The 18,835-nt window shown below is 41.1% G+C and overlaps 1 protein-coding gene across 7 annotated transcripts in view; it reads left to right on the plus strand.

Annotated features, from left to right (window-relative positions):
- PDE4D (phosphodiesterase 4D) overlaps nucleotides 1–18,835 on the plus strand; it is a 688,956-nt gene that overhangs the window by 625,731 nt on the left and 44,390 nt on the right. For 6 of the 7 annotated variants that reach the window (XM_057743087.1, XM_057743118.1, XM_057743095.1 and 3 more), the window contains one exon: nucleotides 9,339–9,451. In XM_057743087.1, coding sequence (XP_057599070.1) covers nucleotides 9,339–9,451 — 113 coding nt within the window. Of the gene's footprint in view, nucleotides 1–9,042; nucleotides 9,253–9,338; nucleotides 9,452–18,835 lie in introns of those variants that run through there. The other variant, XM_057743137.1, reaches the window with a different exon arrangement.

Raw genomic sequence — 18,835 nt, forward strand, 5'->3', positions numbered from 1 at the left:
TAGCGTAAGAGACAGAGGGAGATGGCTACCTCCAGAGAGGCATACCCAGGGCATGATGACTGCTTAAATCTCACTTGGAAAGAAATATTCTTATGTGTTATAACGCATGCCTACTTATTGGTTATTCACTCACAAATACTTGTTGTGTGCCTTACATGTCAGCAACTGTCCTAAACACATGTAGAAAAGCCTAGAAACACGTATAAAAGTGACATAAACACAGTCATAGAGACAGGAGCCAGAAAAGTGTGTCCAGGAGGAAGGATTGACTAAGAATGGCAGCCTCAGATGGGATGGTGAATGAGAGGAGCTGGAATGGTATGGAAAAGCCCACTGAAAAAAAGGCCTTCTGTGAACTCAAGAAGTATGGCATCCATAGAATAAGAAGGAGGGAGTTTGTGCAGCTGAATTTTGAGAGAGGAGCTGACACATTAAAAACAGAGCTTAAGGAAGATTATTCTGAGTTTATAAACACAGGACTGTGGTGAGAAAAACTGAACCCAAGGAGCTCCAGTAGTCAGCTGTTACATGAATCTAGAAATAGATAGATGAGGAGTTGACTGAAGGTGGCAAAATTAAGAAGAAATCGGTAAATCAATTGGCAAAGTATTAGATGGAAATATTGCTGGGACAGGGGTAGAGAGTGTAAATACACAGCAGAGAAAGCAAGACTTTCTATTTATCAATAACTTTCTTTCTCAAAATATCTCAGTTTCAAATAGAAAACATCCATACCAGGTATACAGTTGAGCTAAAGTCAGAGAGTTCCAGAATCTTGGCATTGGATGGGACCTTGGGAGACATCTGGTCAGTCCCGAAATGCCCTCTATAGAAATACCTGACCCCACCCAGGTTAATCAGTCATGAACAACCTCAAAACCAGCACCCCACCCAGATCAACATAGTGTCAGAAGCTATAAAATAAATAAATATTAGAGCTGCGTAGGCAGCAGAGATCACCTAAGCAAACTCATTACTTGCTGTAAGAAATGCTTTGTGCGAGAACTGACAGGTGAAGATCCAAAAGCTGTGTCATCCCTGAAGGCTGATGGAAACACAGATACCCCCCTACAAGCCCCTTCTCCACGGGAATCAAAATGAGTCCTAAGGTTATAACTGTGTATGAAAATAACACACATAGTTCCTTTCTTTCTTCCTTCCTTCCTTTCTTTCTTTCTTCCTTTCTTTCTTTTTCCTTCTTTCCTTCTTTCCTTCCTTCTTTTTCTTTCTTTCTTTCTTTCTTTCTTTCTTTCTTTCTTTCTTTCTTTCTTTCTTTCTTTCTTTCTTTCTTTCTCTTCCTTTCTTCCTGTCTTTCTTTTTCTTTCTCTTTCTTTCTTTTTTCTTTCTTTCTTTCTTTCTTTCTTTCTTTCTTTCTTTCTTTCTTTCTTTCTCTTCCTTTCTTCCTGTCTTTCTTTTTCTTTCTCTTTCTTTCTTTTTTCTTTCTTTCTTTCTTTCTTTCTTTCTTTCTTTCTTTCTCTTTCTTTCTTTTTCTTTCTTTCTTTCTTTCTTTCTTTCTTTCTTTCTTTCTTTCTTTCTTTCTTTCTTTCTTTTTCTCTCTCTCTCTCTCTCTTTCTTTCTTTCTTTCTTTTTCTCTTTCTCTCTCTCTCCCTCCCTCCCTCCCTCTCTCTCTCTCTCTCTTTCTTTTTCTCTTTCTTTCTTTCCTTCTTTCTTTCCTTCTTTCTTTCTTTCTTTCTTTCTTTCTTTCTTTCTTTCTTTCTTTCTTTCTTTCTTTTTTTCTTGGCTGCGTTGGGTCTTCATTGCTGCACGTGGGCTCTCTCTAGTTGTGGCGAACAGGGGCTACTCTTTATTGTGGTGCGTGGGCTTCTCATTGCAGTGGTTTCTGTTGCGAAACACTGCACCACCAGGGACGTCCCTAACATATATAGTTCTAATAGTATCTTTTTCATCCTTTTTGCATAACGTTTGTTGTTATTTTATTGAAACAAATTCCCAGAGAGAAGCCTCCTGGCTAGCATTGCTAATCTTTGTTGGTGAAATATAAATTGGGAATGAAAATCACCTTACCTCAAACTGGTGGGTGCCTGTGGTCTGTTTTGAATATCAGTGGCTGTGCCTTGATCCTCTCCTTTGAAATTCTTTTTCTTTGCTCCTCAGAGGTTCTCTTCCTACCTTTCTGGCAGCTTCTCTTCTCACTCTAGGCCTCCTAACAGATCTTGTCTTTCTCCAACCCTCCTTTCACACTCTGTTCCCAGAGTGATCTTTCTGAAAAGCACATCTGACCATGTGACATCCTTGTTTAGATGTTTAGTGGCTCCTTCAGAAAAAAACCCATAAACTCTTGGACGAGTATACTAAATCCCCCATAACTGCCTCTCCACCTTTATCTTTGTCCATTGCTGGACCCCAGACTTAGTATTCCTCTCTGCTTGTAACTACCTGGATGGCCTATGTTCTCCAACTGGAAATGACACGTTTCTCTCTATCCCGGATGTCACCTCCCATTCCTCACCTGGTTAACTCTTCAGTTCATCATTGCAGACTCCAGGCTGGCCCTCCCTCTTTCAGAAAGCTTCCCCAGATCTCTCCTGAGATGTGGTAGTTGGCACCTTCCCTGTCTCCCGTCTCTGCCTTGTGTTGACATTGCTGTACCTGATGCCTGGTTTCGGTGGAAACTTACATAGGTATCTTCAATAATTGCCTTCCTCATTGGATTATGAGCTTCTTGAAACCCACAGTTATTTCCTTCCATTTGGTGTACCCAGCACCTGCGACATAGGTGTTCACTATATGTTTATTCAAGTGAAAAGAAAATTATAACCACTAGAATATAAACTCCTTGAGAGTAGGCAGGAACTTTTAACTACCTGTTCATTCCTAAATCTCTGTCATTTAGTGCAGTGCCTGGAAAAGAATCTAGTAGGTAAGCAACACAAGGTTATTTAACTCACAGTCTCTCACAGACTAAACTCCAGGGTTCCTGTTATTATCCCCAATCTACAGGTGAGGAAATTTAAGGTCCAAGAAAGAGGAGGTGATGTGCCAGGGGTTATGGCTTGTGTGTCGTGGAGTGGAGATGGGAACCACCTCCTATTCTTCCAGTTTCCATCAAGCAGTAATATTACTTATAGTCACTCACATGTCACATAATGTGACAATCCAGATGTCTGATGAAACTTGGCTCAAACTCCAAGTCCTTGGACAAAATTCCTTCCTGCTCTTACACTGGGTTCCAAAAGCTTCTTCCTCTTTCTCTGTCTCTTCTCTCCAGTGTCAGCTCAGGCTGATATCTCAGTTTGAGCCAACCTGGCCTCCAAGCTCAGGTTAAACAAAACCAAACAAAATCTCTCTCTCTCAGCATGTTGTCCCTTCAGTGACTTTATTAAAGACTGGGGGGAGTGGGAGATTTATAGGGTGAAATGGTCCTGCAAAGTAAACTGATTTCTTTCTGTTATAAACACACACACACACACACACACACACACATATATATTCCCGCTGCATCAACGAGCATATTCTTCCACTTTCCTGTGTGAAAGAGACCACAGATTAGTTCCGCCCAAACCAGTGCTCCTTAAAGTCTCATCTTCTGTGATAAGTAGCCTTGTCAAACACTTTCTTGCACTCTCCCTGAAAAAAATTCTCGTGAATAGAGTTATGATGAATATAATATGATGACAGTTTCAGAAGATTGTAGTTTTTAAGGGCAAGAAGTCTATTCTCTTGAAAGTCCCATTGGGCAGGCCTTCCACTCATGCCTGACATATCATGAGAGCATATGCGTGTGTCAAATTGCAATACTGAGATTATTTTAGATAAAAATGATCATCAGAAAAGAAAATATTCCATGAATTATTAACTTTGTTCTACCAATAACATGGCTGAAGTGGTCTCGGTAACTTCACTTGCCTCCCTCAATCCCATTTGTTCAGAGTCCTAGGATTTTCCATCTCAGTAAAATCAGATCCCCTATCACCTAGTACTCTGAATCACTCAGTGGCTCCTCCTTTTGAGGATTCATCCAAAGCCCTTACCTACACATGCCTGACAAGACTTCCATGACCAGTGTCTGTGGATTTCTCCAGCCTCTTTCCCCCTGAGCAAGGCCCTACTCATGGGAGTTCCTTTCCCTACACACACACACACACACACACACACACACACACACACACACACATCTTTTGAACTCAGACCCATGTGCTTGTTCATATTGTTTTCTCTTAAAAATTCTTCCCACCTCCTTTACTTACCTCCTGTTTCATTCTTTAGGACTCAGCCTTCTCCAACTCCACCTCTGATTTAAATTGCCTTCTGTTATGGGACTAGCCTATGTGCTTCCTTCTTTCAGAATGTTTTGTACAATACAGTATGCTGAAACCATCTCCACCCCTGGACTCTAAGCTTTCCTTGGATAAGGGGCACATTCTTTTATTCATCTTGTTTTTGCAGACTCATTAAAGTCCATGGCACATACTTGGTGCTAAATAAATATTTGTTGAATTTCTGATGGTACTAGAAGTCAGTGAAATCCAATCTTATATTTATTTCATTAAAAAATTCTACTAGAACCTTAGGCAGACCCAGAAAAAAAAAATCATAGATAGTGGGAAGATAGGAAAAAACTCACAAAATTATGTACACCTTCTCCTTGGAGGTTTTTTGAAGTACTAAGTGAAATTTTATATTTTTCATAAGATTTCAAAACAAGAACTTGATGCCAGAAATACACTTGGAAATGAGAACAGCTTGCCACTGGCAAGCTTTGCTTAAACCTGTTACACGTACACACTGAAAGTGAATCCAACTCCTTCATGTATTTCCCATCAGATAAAATGTATAGAGGGAAAAAAAAGTCAGCAAAAGTTAGAGCTAAACTGCATCAATCTTTTACTGTAGCAAATTCAGGGAGTGACTAGCTCGAAGCATACATTATGAAATGGAAATCATTTTTCTCCAGTTCTACCTACTTTAGACACTATCCATTCCATCCTTAGGAACAGAGGGAATTTGGGTGGGAATTAGGAAAGGAGAAGGTGGAATTCCTTGGGAAGGTATGCATTTATTTGCTCTTAGGAGATGTTTAATGAAGAGCTTTTTTTTTTATAATTTTAAGAAAAGTCTGAATCAGCCATTACAGTTTGTATGTGTTTTTTAATTAAGGGTAAGCAAATGGTGTCCAAAGTAAGTGATTTTTTTGGACTTCGTCCCTTCATTTACACCAACAGGCCTGTCTAGGAGTTATGACAAATTTATACAGACCTTTAATCAGTCAAGAATTGGCAAAGAAACTGAAATTCACAGAGTCACACATCACGTAGAATGGATTCTTTTACCTCAATGGTCAACATCACTGTAAGTTGCGGGTAAGAGTAAGTGGCTGAACATTTCACAAGAAAACGACCTCAACCTCTAGCTCACTGCTGTGGCTTTTCTTCCTTTTTGAAAGGAAGCTGCTGCTTCAGCATCTTCTCCTGGAGCTCCTGGCACCGTTTCAGGCCATGTGTCAGGGGAACCCTTGATCGCATCACAATGACGGAAGCCAAGTGCTGGCCTGCAAGGGTTGAGGACTGTCTGTTCACAGAAGACCCTGAGCAGAAACACGGGTGTCACATAGTTCAAGGGGCCCTTGAAGGAAACTGATGCTGCCGTAGGAGGGGACTTCCAAAGGCTCAAGTTATTTCTCAGTTGCTGTTGCAGAGCCCTCTCCTGGCTTTCATGGAATTTGGCCAAGACTTGTTGCTTAGGCAGTTTCTCCTCGTAGCTCCTTGACTTAGTAAGATTTTGGACAGGGAGATAGAAGAGTTTTCTTATATTTTCAGGTAGTGCCACAGTGACTGCTACTCTCTGGGGAGAAAAGTATTTTATTAATGAATGCAGCATGTGTTCTTGGTAAAACCCCAAATTAAACTAGTTCACTGTTTTTGTCCTGCAAGCTGTTGGTGACATTTAGGTGTGTTGTTTGGTGTGGTGACTCAGTTTCCTGGGGGATAGCTGGTAACTCCACATTGAGGCTTTTTAGTGGGGATGAAAAGGTCAGTTACTCGATGTCTTAGAACATTTGGGGTTAAGATTCCTAAAAGTTAAGGAAGTTAACACTGATCCTGAAAAACTGTGGCGAGCCATGTTTCCTATAAACCTAGGAATTTGAAAAAAGTAGTGTTCTCAGCTCTATGCTCATATCAACAGTAGTTCTTTATTTGAACAACAGTTTTATAGAACAAACTGTTCTTTGGTCTGTTGTTAATTATTTTCTTACTTATTGGTATGTAGATGTGCTCTGGTCATTTTTTTTTTTCTTTTTTCATTCTCCAGATTTATAGAGTGCATGCAGAAGTAGTTAGAACTTAAGATGTATATACACAGGCCACATTCTTATTATACTCAAATGCTGATTGTCAAAATGGCTAATCTATGATTGGGACATAAAGTAGATCTTCTGAAACAAGCTGTCCCTCTTGTTGCTGTACTGCCTTCTTAAGAGCAAGTCCTGTATTTAAGTGCAAAATATCTTGAGACATTGAAACTTTACTGAATTACTTTTCCACTATTACAATTACAAATTAAACACGGAAGTGTAAGATGTGGTGCCACACCCTGCTAGGTCCAAGGCCTATATTTCTGAAAAGCTTTGAGAAGTTGGTGAAGATGGGGAGGGCGACTGGGAGGTCCCCCTGGGGCTCAGACTTTGGAAGAACTGGAGAGCAGGGGAGAAGAACATGGAACAGCAAGGCTTTGAGGTGTGGAGAGGGTACTCCTGGCTTCCAGATATATCCAGTGACTGCAAAGATGGCAGTGAACCAATCGTGGGCACGATGGTTATGCATCTTTAACCCACTGGATGTGCTAACTGTGGATAGCCCAAATCACCTAAAATAAGTTAATTTTTTCTTAAAATTCCTACATCCTTATTTTATACCTTAGATGGAAGAAAACAGCCAAAAGAAAACCATATAGTACATGTAATACCATCACAATTAGGAAATGCTGTAGTTGCATATGGAAGATATTAAATAAAATGAAAACGTGTTATGGTCCTAGGCTTAATTATTATTTGTGATCTTTAGGGTATGGGATTACAAGGAACTTTCTGCATTACATCTTTGTGTAATGTTTCAAATTTTATAATAAGCATGTTGTATTTTTATATACTTAATCAGGGAAAGGCTATACAGATAAAATACTTACTATTTAAGATTATCTTTAAGGTTTTTCCTTTTGTTGGGGGAAAGCTCCAGTCTTACACTTTAATTCATCTCAAGGTTAGGTAGTTGTTTGTTCACCTAAAGTATACATTTACAGAGATTGGTGCTGGGGAAAAAAAAGTGAAATAAAAGAGGCAATTTTTAACCTAGAGTTCCCACAGTGAATAGCAAACAGTTCAAGAATCCTTGATAACAATGAGCCACGTGGCCCATGTAACAAATACTTTGAAAGTTATTCTGTTACAAATGTTATATAAAAAGCTATCTGGAAATGTCCAGGAGCCTGAGATTCAGTCCATGAAATTTTTTGTTGTGCCACGCATCATTTATGGAGTCTAAATTTCAAGGGCAGAATTTCTTCTCCAATACCTGTAGATTCGAAGACCAAAGAAAAGGATCTCACCACCTTCATGTAAGCTTTTCAATGTATTGTTTCTAACTGACAATAACAAAGTTTCCTAAGATGGACTCTTGGGAGTTTGGATGTTTCTCCCCCCGAAAGGTTCGCGTATCCGCACGCTAATGTAGTGAAGTTCTCTGCAATTGATCCCTTCCTGCAGAGTTCCCCCAGGGTTAGCTTTTGTAAATAGAACCTGCTTCCATAAGATGTCTTTGGATGTGGTCTTTTCATTTTCTCACGTTTGTGGTTTATTCTGTGTATGCCGGGTAGAAACAGTCTTCCAGACTCTTCGCCTTTGCATCGCAATACCATCCTGGCCCCTGATTTGCAATTCCACTGACAGAGTAAGCACGTATGCAGGATGGCATAAATCACCCACAAAGCGTGGTGCATTCACATTGCTGTTCCTTTACTATAAGTCAGACAATTCTGAATGCGAAAAGACAGCATGTTGCCACATCTGTAAATTCTAAGGCGTTCTGACCCACAACATTGTAGGGTTTTGTTTACTTGTTTATGTCCACCCCAAAATCTAGATGTCTGGTACTTAGCTGGGTGTGGGCTGGGTACTGAGAGTCTGGCCTTAATAGAAATACTTTTGATTCCCACAATCAGCCTGTCCTCTTGAGGTAGGTAAATCCTAAACCCTCGGAAACGAAGCCTCAGAATCCCTAAAACCCTAATCCACACAGACGGTTGCGCGGGTCCTAAATAACCCAGGTTGTGCCGCGCGTCGGGCTCTCCCGGGAAAACTCGCAGGAAGCGCCGGGTGGTGGAGACGCGGAGGCTGCGGCCGTCGGGGCGACCCGGAGGGCCTCCTCGGCTCAGCCGGGCGCGTGGGGTCCCCGCGGGGCAGGCGCGCGCGCGCGGGGGCGCCAGGTCCCGCCCGAGCCCCGCGCCGGGAGCGACCCCGGGGCGGCGGGCGAGCCGGCGGTGGGCGCTCCACGCCGGGTTTTCCGCCGCTCCTCTCGCACCGGCCCCCGGCAGCCCCACGGACACACAGGCGCGCGCGCGCGTGCCTCCCCAGCCGGGCTTCCGAGCGAGCGGCGCGGGGCCGCGCGGGGGGGATGCGGCGGCGGGGCGGTGGGACGGCGTGGGGCCCCGGCGGGCCGCCGCCCCGGGCGATCCCGGCGTGAGGGAGCCGAGGCGGAGCCGGGGCGCGCCGCGGGCCGTGCGGGGCGCGAGGGGGAGTGTTCCCGGAAAGCCGCGGCGATGGAGCTGCGCTGCGCTGCGCCCGCCGCCGGAGGAGTTGAGAAAGAAAACAGGAAACGTGGTGGCCGCGCACCCGGCCGCGGCTGATTCATTCGCTTTGAGGGAAGGCTCGGCAGGAGGGGCGGGCGCGGGGCCGCGGCTCGGGGCCGGGCGCCGCGCACATCGCGCCGTGGACCAGACGCTCCCTGCGCGGGGCGGGCTCCCGGGCGCGCGCGCGCGCGCGCCACCCCCATCGCCATCCTCCGGCACCAGGACTTCTTCAAAGTCGCATCGTGGGGGTTTTGGTCCGTGTAAAAGTTGGCTTGCCGCACTTGGCGCGCCGTCCCTGGACGCCGAACGGAGACGCCAAGCTGGAGAGGCCGTGCGTTCCCGAGGCCGGCCGCCCCGCTAGCAGAGCCCCGGCCCCCCTCGCGGTGCCCGGCGCGGCAATATGAAGGAGCAGCCCTCATGTGCGGGCACCGGGCATCCAAGCATGGCGGGGTACGGCAGGATGGCCCCCTTTGAACTCGCCGGCGGCCCCGTGAAGCGCCTGAGAACTGAGTCCCCCTTTCCCTATCTCTTCGCAGAGGAGGCCTACCAGAAACTGGCCAGCGAGACCCTGGAGGAGCTGGACTGGTGTCTGGACCAGCTAGAGACCCTGCAGACCAGGCACTCCGTCAGTGAGATGGCCTCCAACAAGGTAAGCCCCGGCTCGGCTCTCACCGAGCCTCCAGGGCTGCTGATTCCCACGCTGGTTAAGCCAGCAGTCCCCGTGGGCCCGGGAAATACATACAGAGGTTTGTCACACTCACTGCATTTTGGCAGCCTTGGAAGGAGGTTCCTGGTGCTGTGCCTTCCCTCTCTCTCCTATTCACTCCAGAGAAATTAAACATTTTGCAAAAGCAACTTTGACATGGTTTGATGGCAGTACCCCAAGACGCTGTGTGTGTGTGTGTGTGTGTATGTGTGTGTGTGTGTGTGTGTGTGTGTGTGTGTGTTTGGAGGGGTACTTCTAAGTGACACTTTGCCCTTGCAGCAGAAACCAAGTCCAGTCTACTGGCAATCCACGTTTTAGGGTATTCTTGGGATTCCCAATGGGAAATCAGAGTTGCTAGAGGTCAGTGCAGTCCCTTGGATGTCACCACCTACCTCATTCAAACTCAGAAGAGTTCACTGAACTTGGAACCTTAACCCTTAACCCATGGTAATCTAAGTGTCAGGGTACCCTGTAAGAACTGAGCCTTTATATTCTCGCTTGGCCATATGTGACCACAGGGTACGTCAAAGTCAGCGTTCACTATTATCATATTATGCTTTTGCTTCCGTGAATCTTGGAGAGAGAGTCCAGTTTTCAGAGGTTATTTAGTTACAGTGATGATTCAATGGAGCATGTATGTGCCGTGTATGCCAAGGTGCTGGTCTTGGTGGACAGTGAAGGTTTGAGGGCTGAGAAGCAAGCTTCAGCCTGTCACCACCTTAAAGCAAGGTAGAGTGTTGTCAGTGTGGTGTGTTTTTTGGAATTCCGTGTGTGGGTATTTACCTGTTTAGTTATGTAAGGAAATAATTGGGATTATGTATGTTTTTAATGATTGTTTGGCTCAGGGGATAGGAAAGGCGGCATGGGTATGTTGGACGCAGATGGCTGAGGGATTTAGCCAGTAGGTAACTTTGTGTGGCAATTAGTAACAGTTCCCCCTTAAAAGATATTTAAATATTTCTGGCCACCTATTTACAAGGTCAGGAAGGTTATACCATTTTACTGTTTATCTATATGCACATATTTTTCAAAGAGCTATGCTTTGTACATTTTTTTTGGTTTACCATAGTTTTCATCCCACCTGCTTTCTTCTCATGCAGTTTTAAAAAATATCATCGCCTAATACCCACTTGGTTGTCTTATCTGTTGACAGTACCTCTATAGATAGCATGGTTTTTAGTGAAAAATTAGCTTCAAATAAACAAAATAAAGAGGACTCCCCAGTCATTATCTGCAGGCACTAACCTACCTTTAAGCACAGTGACCTACCCATATGCACACAGATGATCAAATCTGTTTTTGTTTGTTTGTTTTGTCATTGAAGCCTCATCTCTAAATTTGGTGTGGCTCCTCATCAAAATGACAAGTTATTGCCCTCTTACTCCCTGCTGTAGCACCAGGTGCCATTGTTCTCATCTGGCTAACAAGTTCTTAGTTCATTGACTCATTTTATAACACATAGATTGTTCTTTCGTAATTTGGTTCATAATAGCAGTAGACATCTGCTGAGTATCTCCAGTGTCCTAAACGCTGAATGGGACCATTCTGAAATGGGCCTGAGTTCTTATTCTCTTGTCTGGTTAATCCTGTGTAGTAAAAGGAAGAACCAGAAGGCACCAAAAGATGTGCAAGCCTTTGCTTATATTTTCAAGATGATTTGATAGTACTTTTTCAGTACAGTGAACCTCAGCAGCTACAATTACTTTCCCCCAAATCCATACTCTTAATGATGAGACCTCTATTTAAATTTAAAAATTAACACGAAATCTAATCATGCATTGTAAATGACTTCAACTGTTAAGTAATTTATCTATACTTTAAGATGAAAAAATAAAACTTAAGGTCACAACGATTGGTCAAAATGATTTCTTTCTTTTAAAGGCACCGAGTAAGACGAATTTTTTTTTTTTTAATCTTTATTGTGAAGGCCTCTCAGACTTGGAGTTAATCTACAGGTTTAGTGTAGGAGGTGAGTTTATTTGGTTGAAGTGAAATCTAAATTAAGAGAGAAAAGACTTTTTCAAAATGTGGTCATTCTGACTGTGTTTATGTCTTGTGGTTGAAAGATTATTGACATGACACTTAGTTTTAACATTAAAAAATTTCAACTCAGCTGAAGCTGTTCATTAAACTTTTCATGTCTAAGCCATTCATTTCTTCTTTTTTTTTTTTAACTCATTCATTTCTAAATGAGTGCTAAGCTCCTGTGACTTTTTATACATGAAAAAGGATTAGCATAAAAGGAAAAAGAGCTCTTGGTAAAGGTTGTAAAGTTACCCTTCAGCCTGATAACAAGGGCACGAATAAGTCACATCCACATGAGCTGTAAACTAAGTTGGAGCAGCTGATCTAAAGGTCCCCAGGAGTGATGCCGAACCTAAGTCTGAACTGGAAATGTGACAGCTTGCATCACATGTTCACTAGCTTGTTGAGTATCTCTTGAGAGTGAATGAATCAGTCTGAAACGCTGCTTTTTGTTATTAGTTTTATTACCATCCATGTTTTTTTATGTGGAGTTGTTCGAACCAAACCAGTGTTTCCTTTGAGAAGCTGTGATGTTTTCCTTTGTTTTCTTCTCTTTTTGAGGCTTTAAAAAAAATACTCTAATAGATTACAATAACACAATAAAATCCTAGTAAGAGATCAGGATTTTTAAGTGATTATGTAGAGAAAATATTTATTATGGAGGTGGATTTGGGTGTTAGGAAGAAGGAAACTGAGCCCTCAAACTCATTTAACAAATTGGGTTAATGGATTCTTCATATTTTAAAAGGTCTTAATAGAAGGAGTCCGAACCATTAGCAGTTTTTAAATGATGCTTTAGAAGCAACTTTGTATTTCCTGATTGGGATTGTAATGTGCCTAATGCTTATTGATGGTATTGAGACAGGAAAATTATTGAATTCTTGGTCAGTGCCAGCATTGGCTGTAATACATGTAGCATGCTTGTACCAAGCAAGGTAAGAGACTCCAGATGGCATTTAATTTGAGTGGTTGAATCTACAGCATTTACCCTCATAAGCACATTAATCTGCACAAGATTTGTACAGATTTCCTTTGAAACCTCACTGCTAGAGTTGAGAGAGGTTTTGGTGAGGTCTCAAAACTTGAGGCAGACAGAGCTGAAAGTTGAATCACGGTTTTGTTCCTTACTGAGTTACATTAGAGAAATGACAAACTTTTTTAGCCTCGGTTTCCTTAGCATCAGATGAGCACAATGATATACCTATTTTGAAAGGTCATTGTAAGAGTTTGAAAGAATATGTGTAAAATAGCTAATAAATAGTTTCTGACAGGCACTGTACCCGTCGTTATTGCTATTATTATTGGAGGTTTAAGTTAAACTTGATTGGTTGCTTACTTGGCTACAATATTTTTACCAGTCAGTTGTAATTTATGCTTGATATTTTAAGTTTCATGGATTTTTATAATACAATTCTTAATAACTATCTTTAGTGCACATTTCTGTATTATAAAAAATGTTTAAATTATGTTTATACTTTTTTTAGTATGATATATACACAAACATTTTGAAGTTCCAATTAGAAGCTTAATCTTTTCTTAAATTTCAGCTACAGAATTCCAGACAGAGAGCTAAATACTTTTTCTCTTATATTCTGAAATTGGAAACACAGCACTGATTAGCTTTTAGAAAATATTAAACATAATATGGAATTGGTAGGTACATTGGCATCCTTTTGTACAGATTTTGTAAAGCTGTAGTAACGTTTTAGACTGTTTTTAAGGCAGAATAGTTTCACACTGTTTTTGGTTACCTTTCTCTCAGAGAAAGTAAACTGAGGATGTGAAGGAACCCAAGCCTCAGGGGCTATGCTGTGGACCCCTGTAACTTTATTCTCTTGTGACCTGATAATGCACATTTCACCAGACCTTCAGTGTAAGTGTGGCGAGGTTTGAAGGAGAACATGAAATCATCTTGATTTCCCCCCAAAATATACTACTATAAAAATGTATTGTTTCTCCTTGCTAAATTTGGGGCAGTTCCGAGGCTTGGCGTTGCTGGAACCTACCATGCTTCAAGCTGAAAGTCTGTCTTGAAGTGAGAATTCAGGCATCCTTCTAAGACACTTAAGGTTTTCCTTTAGTTCATTCCAGATATACGTAGGCCAGCTTTGCGAATGTGGGCATGACTTCTTTATGGACTTTATTTTATCTGTTTGGTTTTTAATAAAGATCTCTATCATGTTTCTGTTGCCTATAAATTAAATTGCTTTTCTGGGGTGCTTTTTCTTAGTGTTTTTGCTCTCTGCTCCCCCTGCTGCTTTTTAATGGTCAGTGCATATGTAACATATACCACAGCTTTCTGTGAATGCTGATGTATTTTCTTCTGGGCAGGAGTGGTCCTGGAATGAATATAGAATGTTCATAGAAGTGGCTAAATCATAAGATTTTTCAGCATTACATGAATATAAAATAGCCCAGAACAGAAATAAATGTTTAATTTTGCTGAGAAGGAAGCTGAAATTAGTTGGAAAAGCATTTTAATTTTATGAAGAGCAAATAGGAAATAATAGTCATTTGCTTTAAAATATTAAAACTTATTGACATAGTTATAAGAGAGTTGTTAAGAGTTAATTAGCATATCCAAAGAAAAACTGTAAAGTTTAAAAGAAAATATCTTTCGTAAATATAGAAATTCAGCTTATTGATGTTTTGAGTTTGCTATCTGCTTTTTCATCTACTTTGTAAAAGTAGATTTAGCAAAGATTTGTGGAGTTGACATATAGAGCCTTAAAACTAGTATAACGATTAGGAATGTTTATTTTTATGGTCACTGTTTAAAGACAATACTTTATTTGCTTTTATTTTAAATAATAATAGAAAGAGGGAAGCACTTTTAACAGGTATTTCAATGTTTCATTGAATAGTAAAGCCCTTGAGTTTAACTTAATAAAACAGTAAGGATTAAAGCAAATTTTAATTTATCTCTGTTTGTCATCAACTCAGTTCCTGTATCGTTAGTTAGTGACAGTAAGCTTAAATATTCTTAACATTTAATTTTCAAAAACTGCTCACTTTTATGATTCAATAAATTAGTCGTTACTTGAGAAATTGCTTCCAGTTATTGCATTTTGATTTAATTATAGGAAAGTGGTAACTTCTCTCAGAGTGTTATGGACTATGTCTTTTTTTTTTTTTTTTTAATTTCAAAACAAAAGGCTTGGCCAAGATAAAATAGTACTTCTCCCAAAGTATGGCTAGATTAAGAACATTTTTTTCCCCGAATAGCAAGGATGATAGATAACGATTTTGTTCAATTTAAGAAGATTCCTATGATAGTCATAGATTGTAGCTGTTCCTTAAGACGCACGTAATTATGGCAGAGGCGAAATGCTGATACTGATTTTCCGTTGGTCCATAAAATACTACGTTGAGTCCGATTTTCTCTTTTTCAGAAAGAAACCAGTCCTTTATAACGGCAAGTAGCTGGAGTTTATTCTCTGATAGCATAGTGCTGACAGGGTGCAGTGCTGTCACTGGCTAGTTGTGATAGTTTAACTGGCACTACTAGTCTGAGATCTTTCTAGCAAATAGGGAGTAAGTAGCCCTTTATTTTGATATTCACATTAGTTTTAGAAGACATTTTAAGAAGGCATTTTCTTTTATGTGCTCTAACAAGGAATGGCTTGGGGAGTGGTGAGCCTTCATATTTGCTTAAACAACAAACAATTCTGCCTTGCTCATTGGGAAATTCGTTACATGGGGCACCAGCTTCAGTGATAGGAACTCTAGTATCCCTTACACTTAGAGAAGACTTGCATGAAATATTTTCCTTTGTTATTATGGTTTCGTATTCTGGGCCTTTTGTTCCTGTTGCCGTACTTTGTGTGTGAGGAGGATGAGTGGTGTTGACTTTGTCTCCTGACATACACACCAGTGCTTATGGCGGCTTCGTAGAGTGGAAAGGACATAGGTGTGTTTGTCAGGCAGACTTGGTTTCGGATCCTAGCTCTGCTTGCTTCCTGCCTAATATTTTGGGCAACATGCCGTACTTTTCTGAATCTCAATTTCTTCATTTCTAAATGCAGATAATAAAAGGGGAAAGTAAAAACTGAAAGGTTGTTAAGAGCATTATATATAATATATAGAAAGCTCAATTTGCTGAATAGCATATACTGGGTGCTCAGTAAATTACATGTAATTTATCCTATCCCTAGACTATATTGGAAAAGGAGAGATTAAGAAAAACCACGTGTCATATACTCCTTGTACTATAAGAACAGAAAATTTCTCAGAAGAAAAATGTGACCTTTATTCTATAGTAAATGAGTTGAAATTAGTGTTCTCAGACTTCCTGTGTACATTCATAACTACTGTATGTTAAATGTTTTTACTTAAAGCATTTATTTTTTAAAGTTAAATGTCCACCTCATGTGTGCCTCATCTTAAGCAAGGGAGTACATGAAATCATGGATTTGATGTTCTAGTTATAATTTCTTTAACATACATTGAAATTAATTTGTAACAAAATGAGGAAATATTCATCCACACCACCTTAAAACATTTTGCTTACCACTCACAGACAATGGGCGTACTTTTGGTTATATTAGTCTAAATTGGCAGTAAGAACCATTTGGGGAGCCATTTTTGGTTAGAAAGATATGTCTGTTTTAAACAACCTATGGTTTTTCTTCTCTGCCTTTAATGGGATCTCCCCACTAGAGGAGAAAATGCCAAATATCACCAGCAGAAACCTCCCATTCATTGGGCGTTCATTCCTCAGGCAGAATGGTCTATGGATTTAGAGCCCTCTCCTGCAGCCAGATTACCTGGGACAGGATTCACTCTCTGCCTTTTACGAAATTTAAATGGGACAATTTACCTCCTGTGCTTCAGTTTCCCCTTCTGTTAAATAGTTGTTGTGATGATTTAGTGAATTAAAAGTTGGGAATTGTCTAGACAGAGTCAGGAACGTAGTGGGTGCTCAGTAATTTTAAGTCCTTTATATCCATCTATAAAGGAATATCATCTTTCTTTACTTAATTTTGTGGGACGAGAGTTAGAGAAGGTGTTTGTTTGCCATCCTGATACTCATGCTTGCAGTGAGCTTTTAAGAGCAAATGGTGGCCTAATGATATTGATGTGAACCAAATAGGACTGTTGCAATGTTTCGTTTGCTCTTCACCCCATCATTAACTTTTCATGGCATTTACCTTTTGTTTCTGTATGTAATTTTATGGTATAGCCCACCAAACTGGCTTGAGGTTTTATCAGAATATCTAAAACTCTCTAAGCTGTTTCTAGCAGAAATACCTAAGTAGTGGAGAATAGTCCAGCAACTTTTTTTTTCATAAATGAACGCACCCTGTTATTCCTCTGAATAAGACTGAAAGTAACCCAGGCGCAGAATCTTTTATTAATACTTAATGTTAAGAAAAGTGTATTCAGGACATAGCCTTCCACGGCACTTCTCAGCAACTTTACCATCTAGTATATGCAAACATTTCTTTGCTCAGTCAGCTGAGAGAGCCTAAAGCATGGACAACCCAGTAGCATTGAACACATCCAGCACCCTCATTTTGGTTTCTAATACCATTCTGCAATGAAAGGAACCAGGGCTCCTTGGAGAAGTAGCTGAGTCTAAAACCGGGGCAGGAAATGAGGCTGGAGAAGGTTTCTGTGGCAGAAAGTAAGGAAGTGCTCAAGGAAATATTGATGGGAACGTATCAGAGGGACACAAGAGCAAACTGAAAAATCTCCCTGTTCCCAGCTGGAACTATTTGATCTAGAAAATAAACTAGTATTAAAATATAACTCAAGGTATAAAACAAATAGCCGTGAGTTCATACTGATATAACTTATTGAATAAGTAATTAAATGGGGGAGAAGGGACAAATTGCCTGTGCGGAAGAATTCCAAATAATTTATGTGGATACTCTGCTCTCAAGGAAGGAGAGCATAACTCCTCACTCCTTAAATGTGGGTTGTGCACATTGACTTCCTTCCGAAAAGCACAATGTGGAAGGAGGGGAAGAGTACCTCTCCTGTGGACAAACCTGACAGACACGCACTGCCTCATCCAGTGATCAAAATTGACATCAGTGATGATAAGTCAAGTTGGAGTAGGTACCCTTGATGTGATCGGATGGAAATGGTACTGGTATCTGTGTTTTCCTACCAAAAACATATAACCCCACTCTAATCATGAGAAAAACATCAGATAGTTCTTGGTTGAGGGACATTCTACAAAATACCTGATGAGTACTCCTCGAGACTATGAAGGTCATCCAAAACAAGGAAAATCTGAGAAACTGTGACAGCCAAAAGGAGCCTGAGTACATGCAATGTATCCTGGATGGAATCCTGGAACAGAAAAGAACATTCGGTGAAAACTAAGGAAATCGGAATAAAGTGTGAGCTTTAGTTAATAATAATGTATCAATATTGGTTCAATAATTGGGACAAATGTGCCGTATATACTAAAACAAGGTATTAATAATAGGGGAACTGGATGTGGGGCCATAGGAACTCTCTGTACTTACCTTCACAACTTTTCTGTAAAACTTAAACTTTTCTAAAGTAAAAAGTTTATCAAACGAACTAGCCTTTAGGGTCCCCAATCCCCGGGCCATGGACCGGTACCGGTCTGTGGTCTGTTGGGAACAGGGCCGCACAGCAGGGGGTGAGTGGCGGGTGAGCGAGCGAAGCTTCATCTCTATGTACTGCTGTTCCCCATCATTCGTGTTAACCCCTGAGCTCCGTCTCCTGTTAGCATTATGGTGAGTTGTATAGTTATTTCATTACATATTGCAATGTAATAATAATAGAAATAAAGTACACAATAAATGTGATGCACTCGAATCATCCTGAAACCATCCCCCCCCCCCCACCCCCGCCTGTCCATGGAAGAATTGTCTTCCACGAAACCAGTCCCTGGTGCCAGAAAGGTTGGGAGCTGCTGCTTTAGGGTCTAGCTGGAATGTTACCTCCTCTGTGAAGCCTTTTCCGTCCTGTCTTCTCCCATATCTCCCATCCTACCCTCTCCTGATTGGGTGAAACGTCTTTCTCCTTTGACCTTCTACAGGACTTTATTTGTAGTCCTCTTAATTCTCTGTACAATATTTGTTTCTTTGTTTTATTCCTGTCACTTTGTACATTAGGTGGTTAGTCTTATTCATTTTCCAGCCCCCATCACGTGGGACACAGGCCATGTTGAACAGGTGCTCAGTGAACACTGGGTGAATTATACGAATCGTATTGTAGTGGTGATTCGTGAAAAGCACCGTTAAATGATTCTGGTCTCAGTGCTGTAGGAGTCATCACTGATCAATCTCAGGGACTGAGTTTAGTTTTACTTGTCTAAGC

Source organism: Hippopotamus amphibius, chromosome 1 (genome assembly GCF_030028045.1).
Source record: "Hippopotamus amphibius kiboko isolate mHipAmp2 chromosome 1, mHipAmp2.hap2, whole genome shotgun sequence".
NCBI classification, from domain to species: Eukaryota; Metazoa; Chordata; class Mammalia; order Artiodactyla; family Hippopotamidae; genus Hippopotamus; species Hippopotamus amphibius.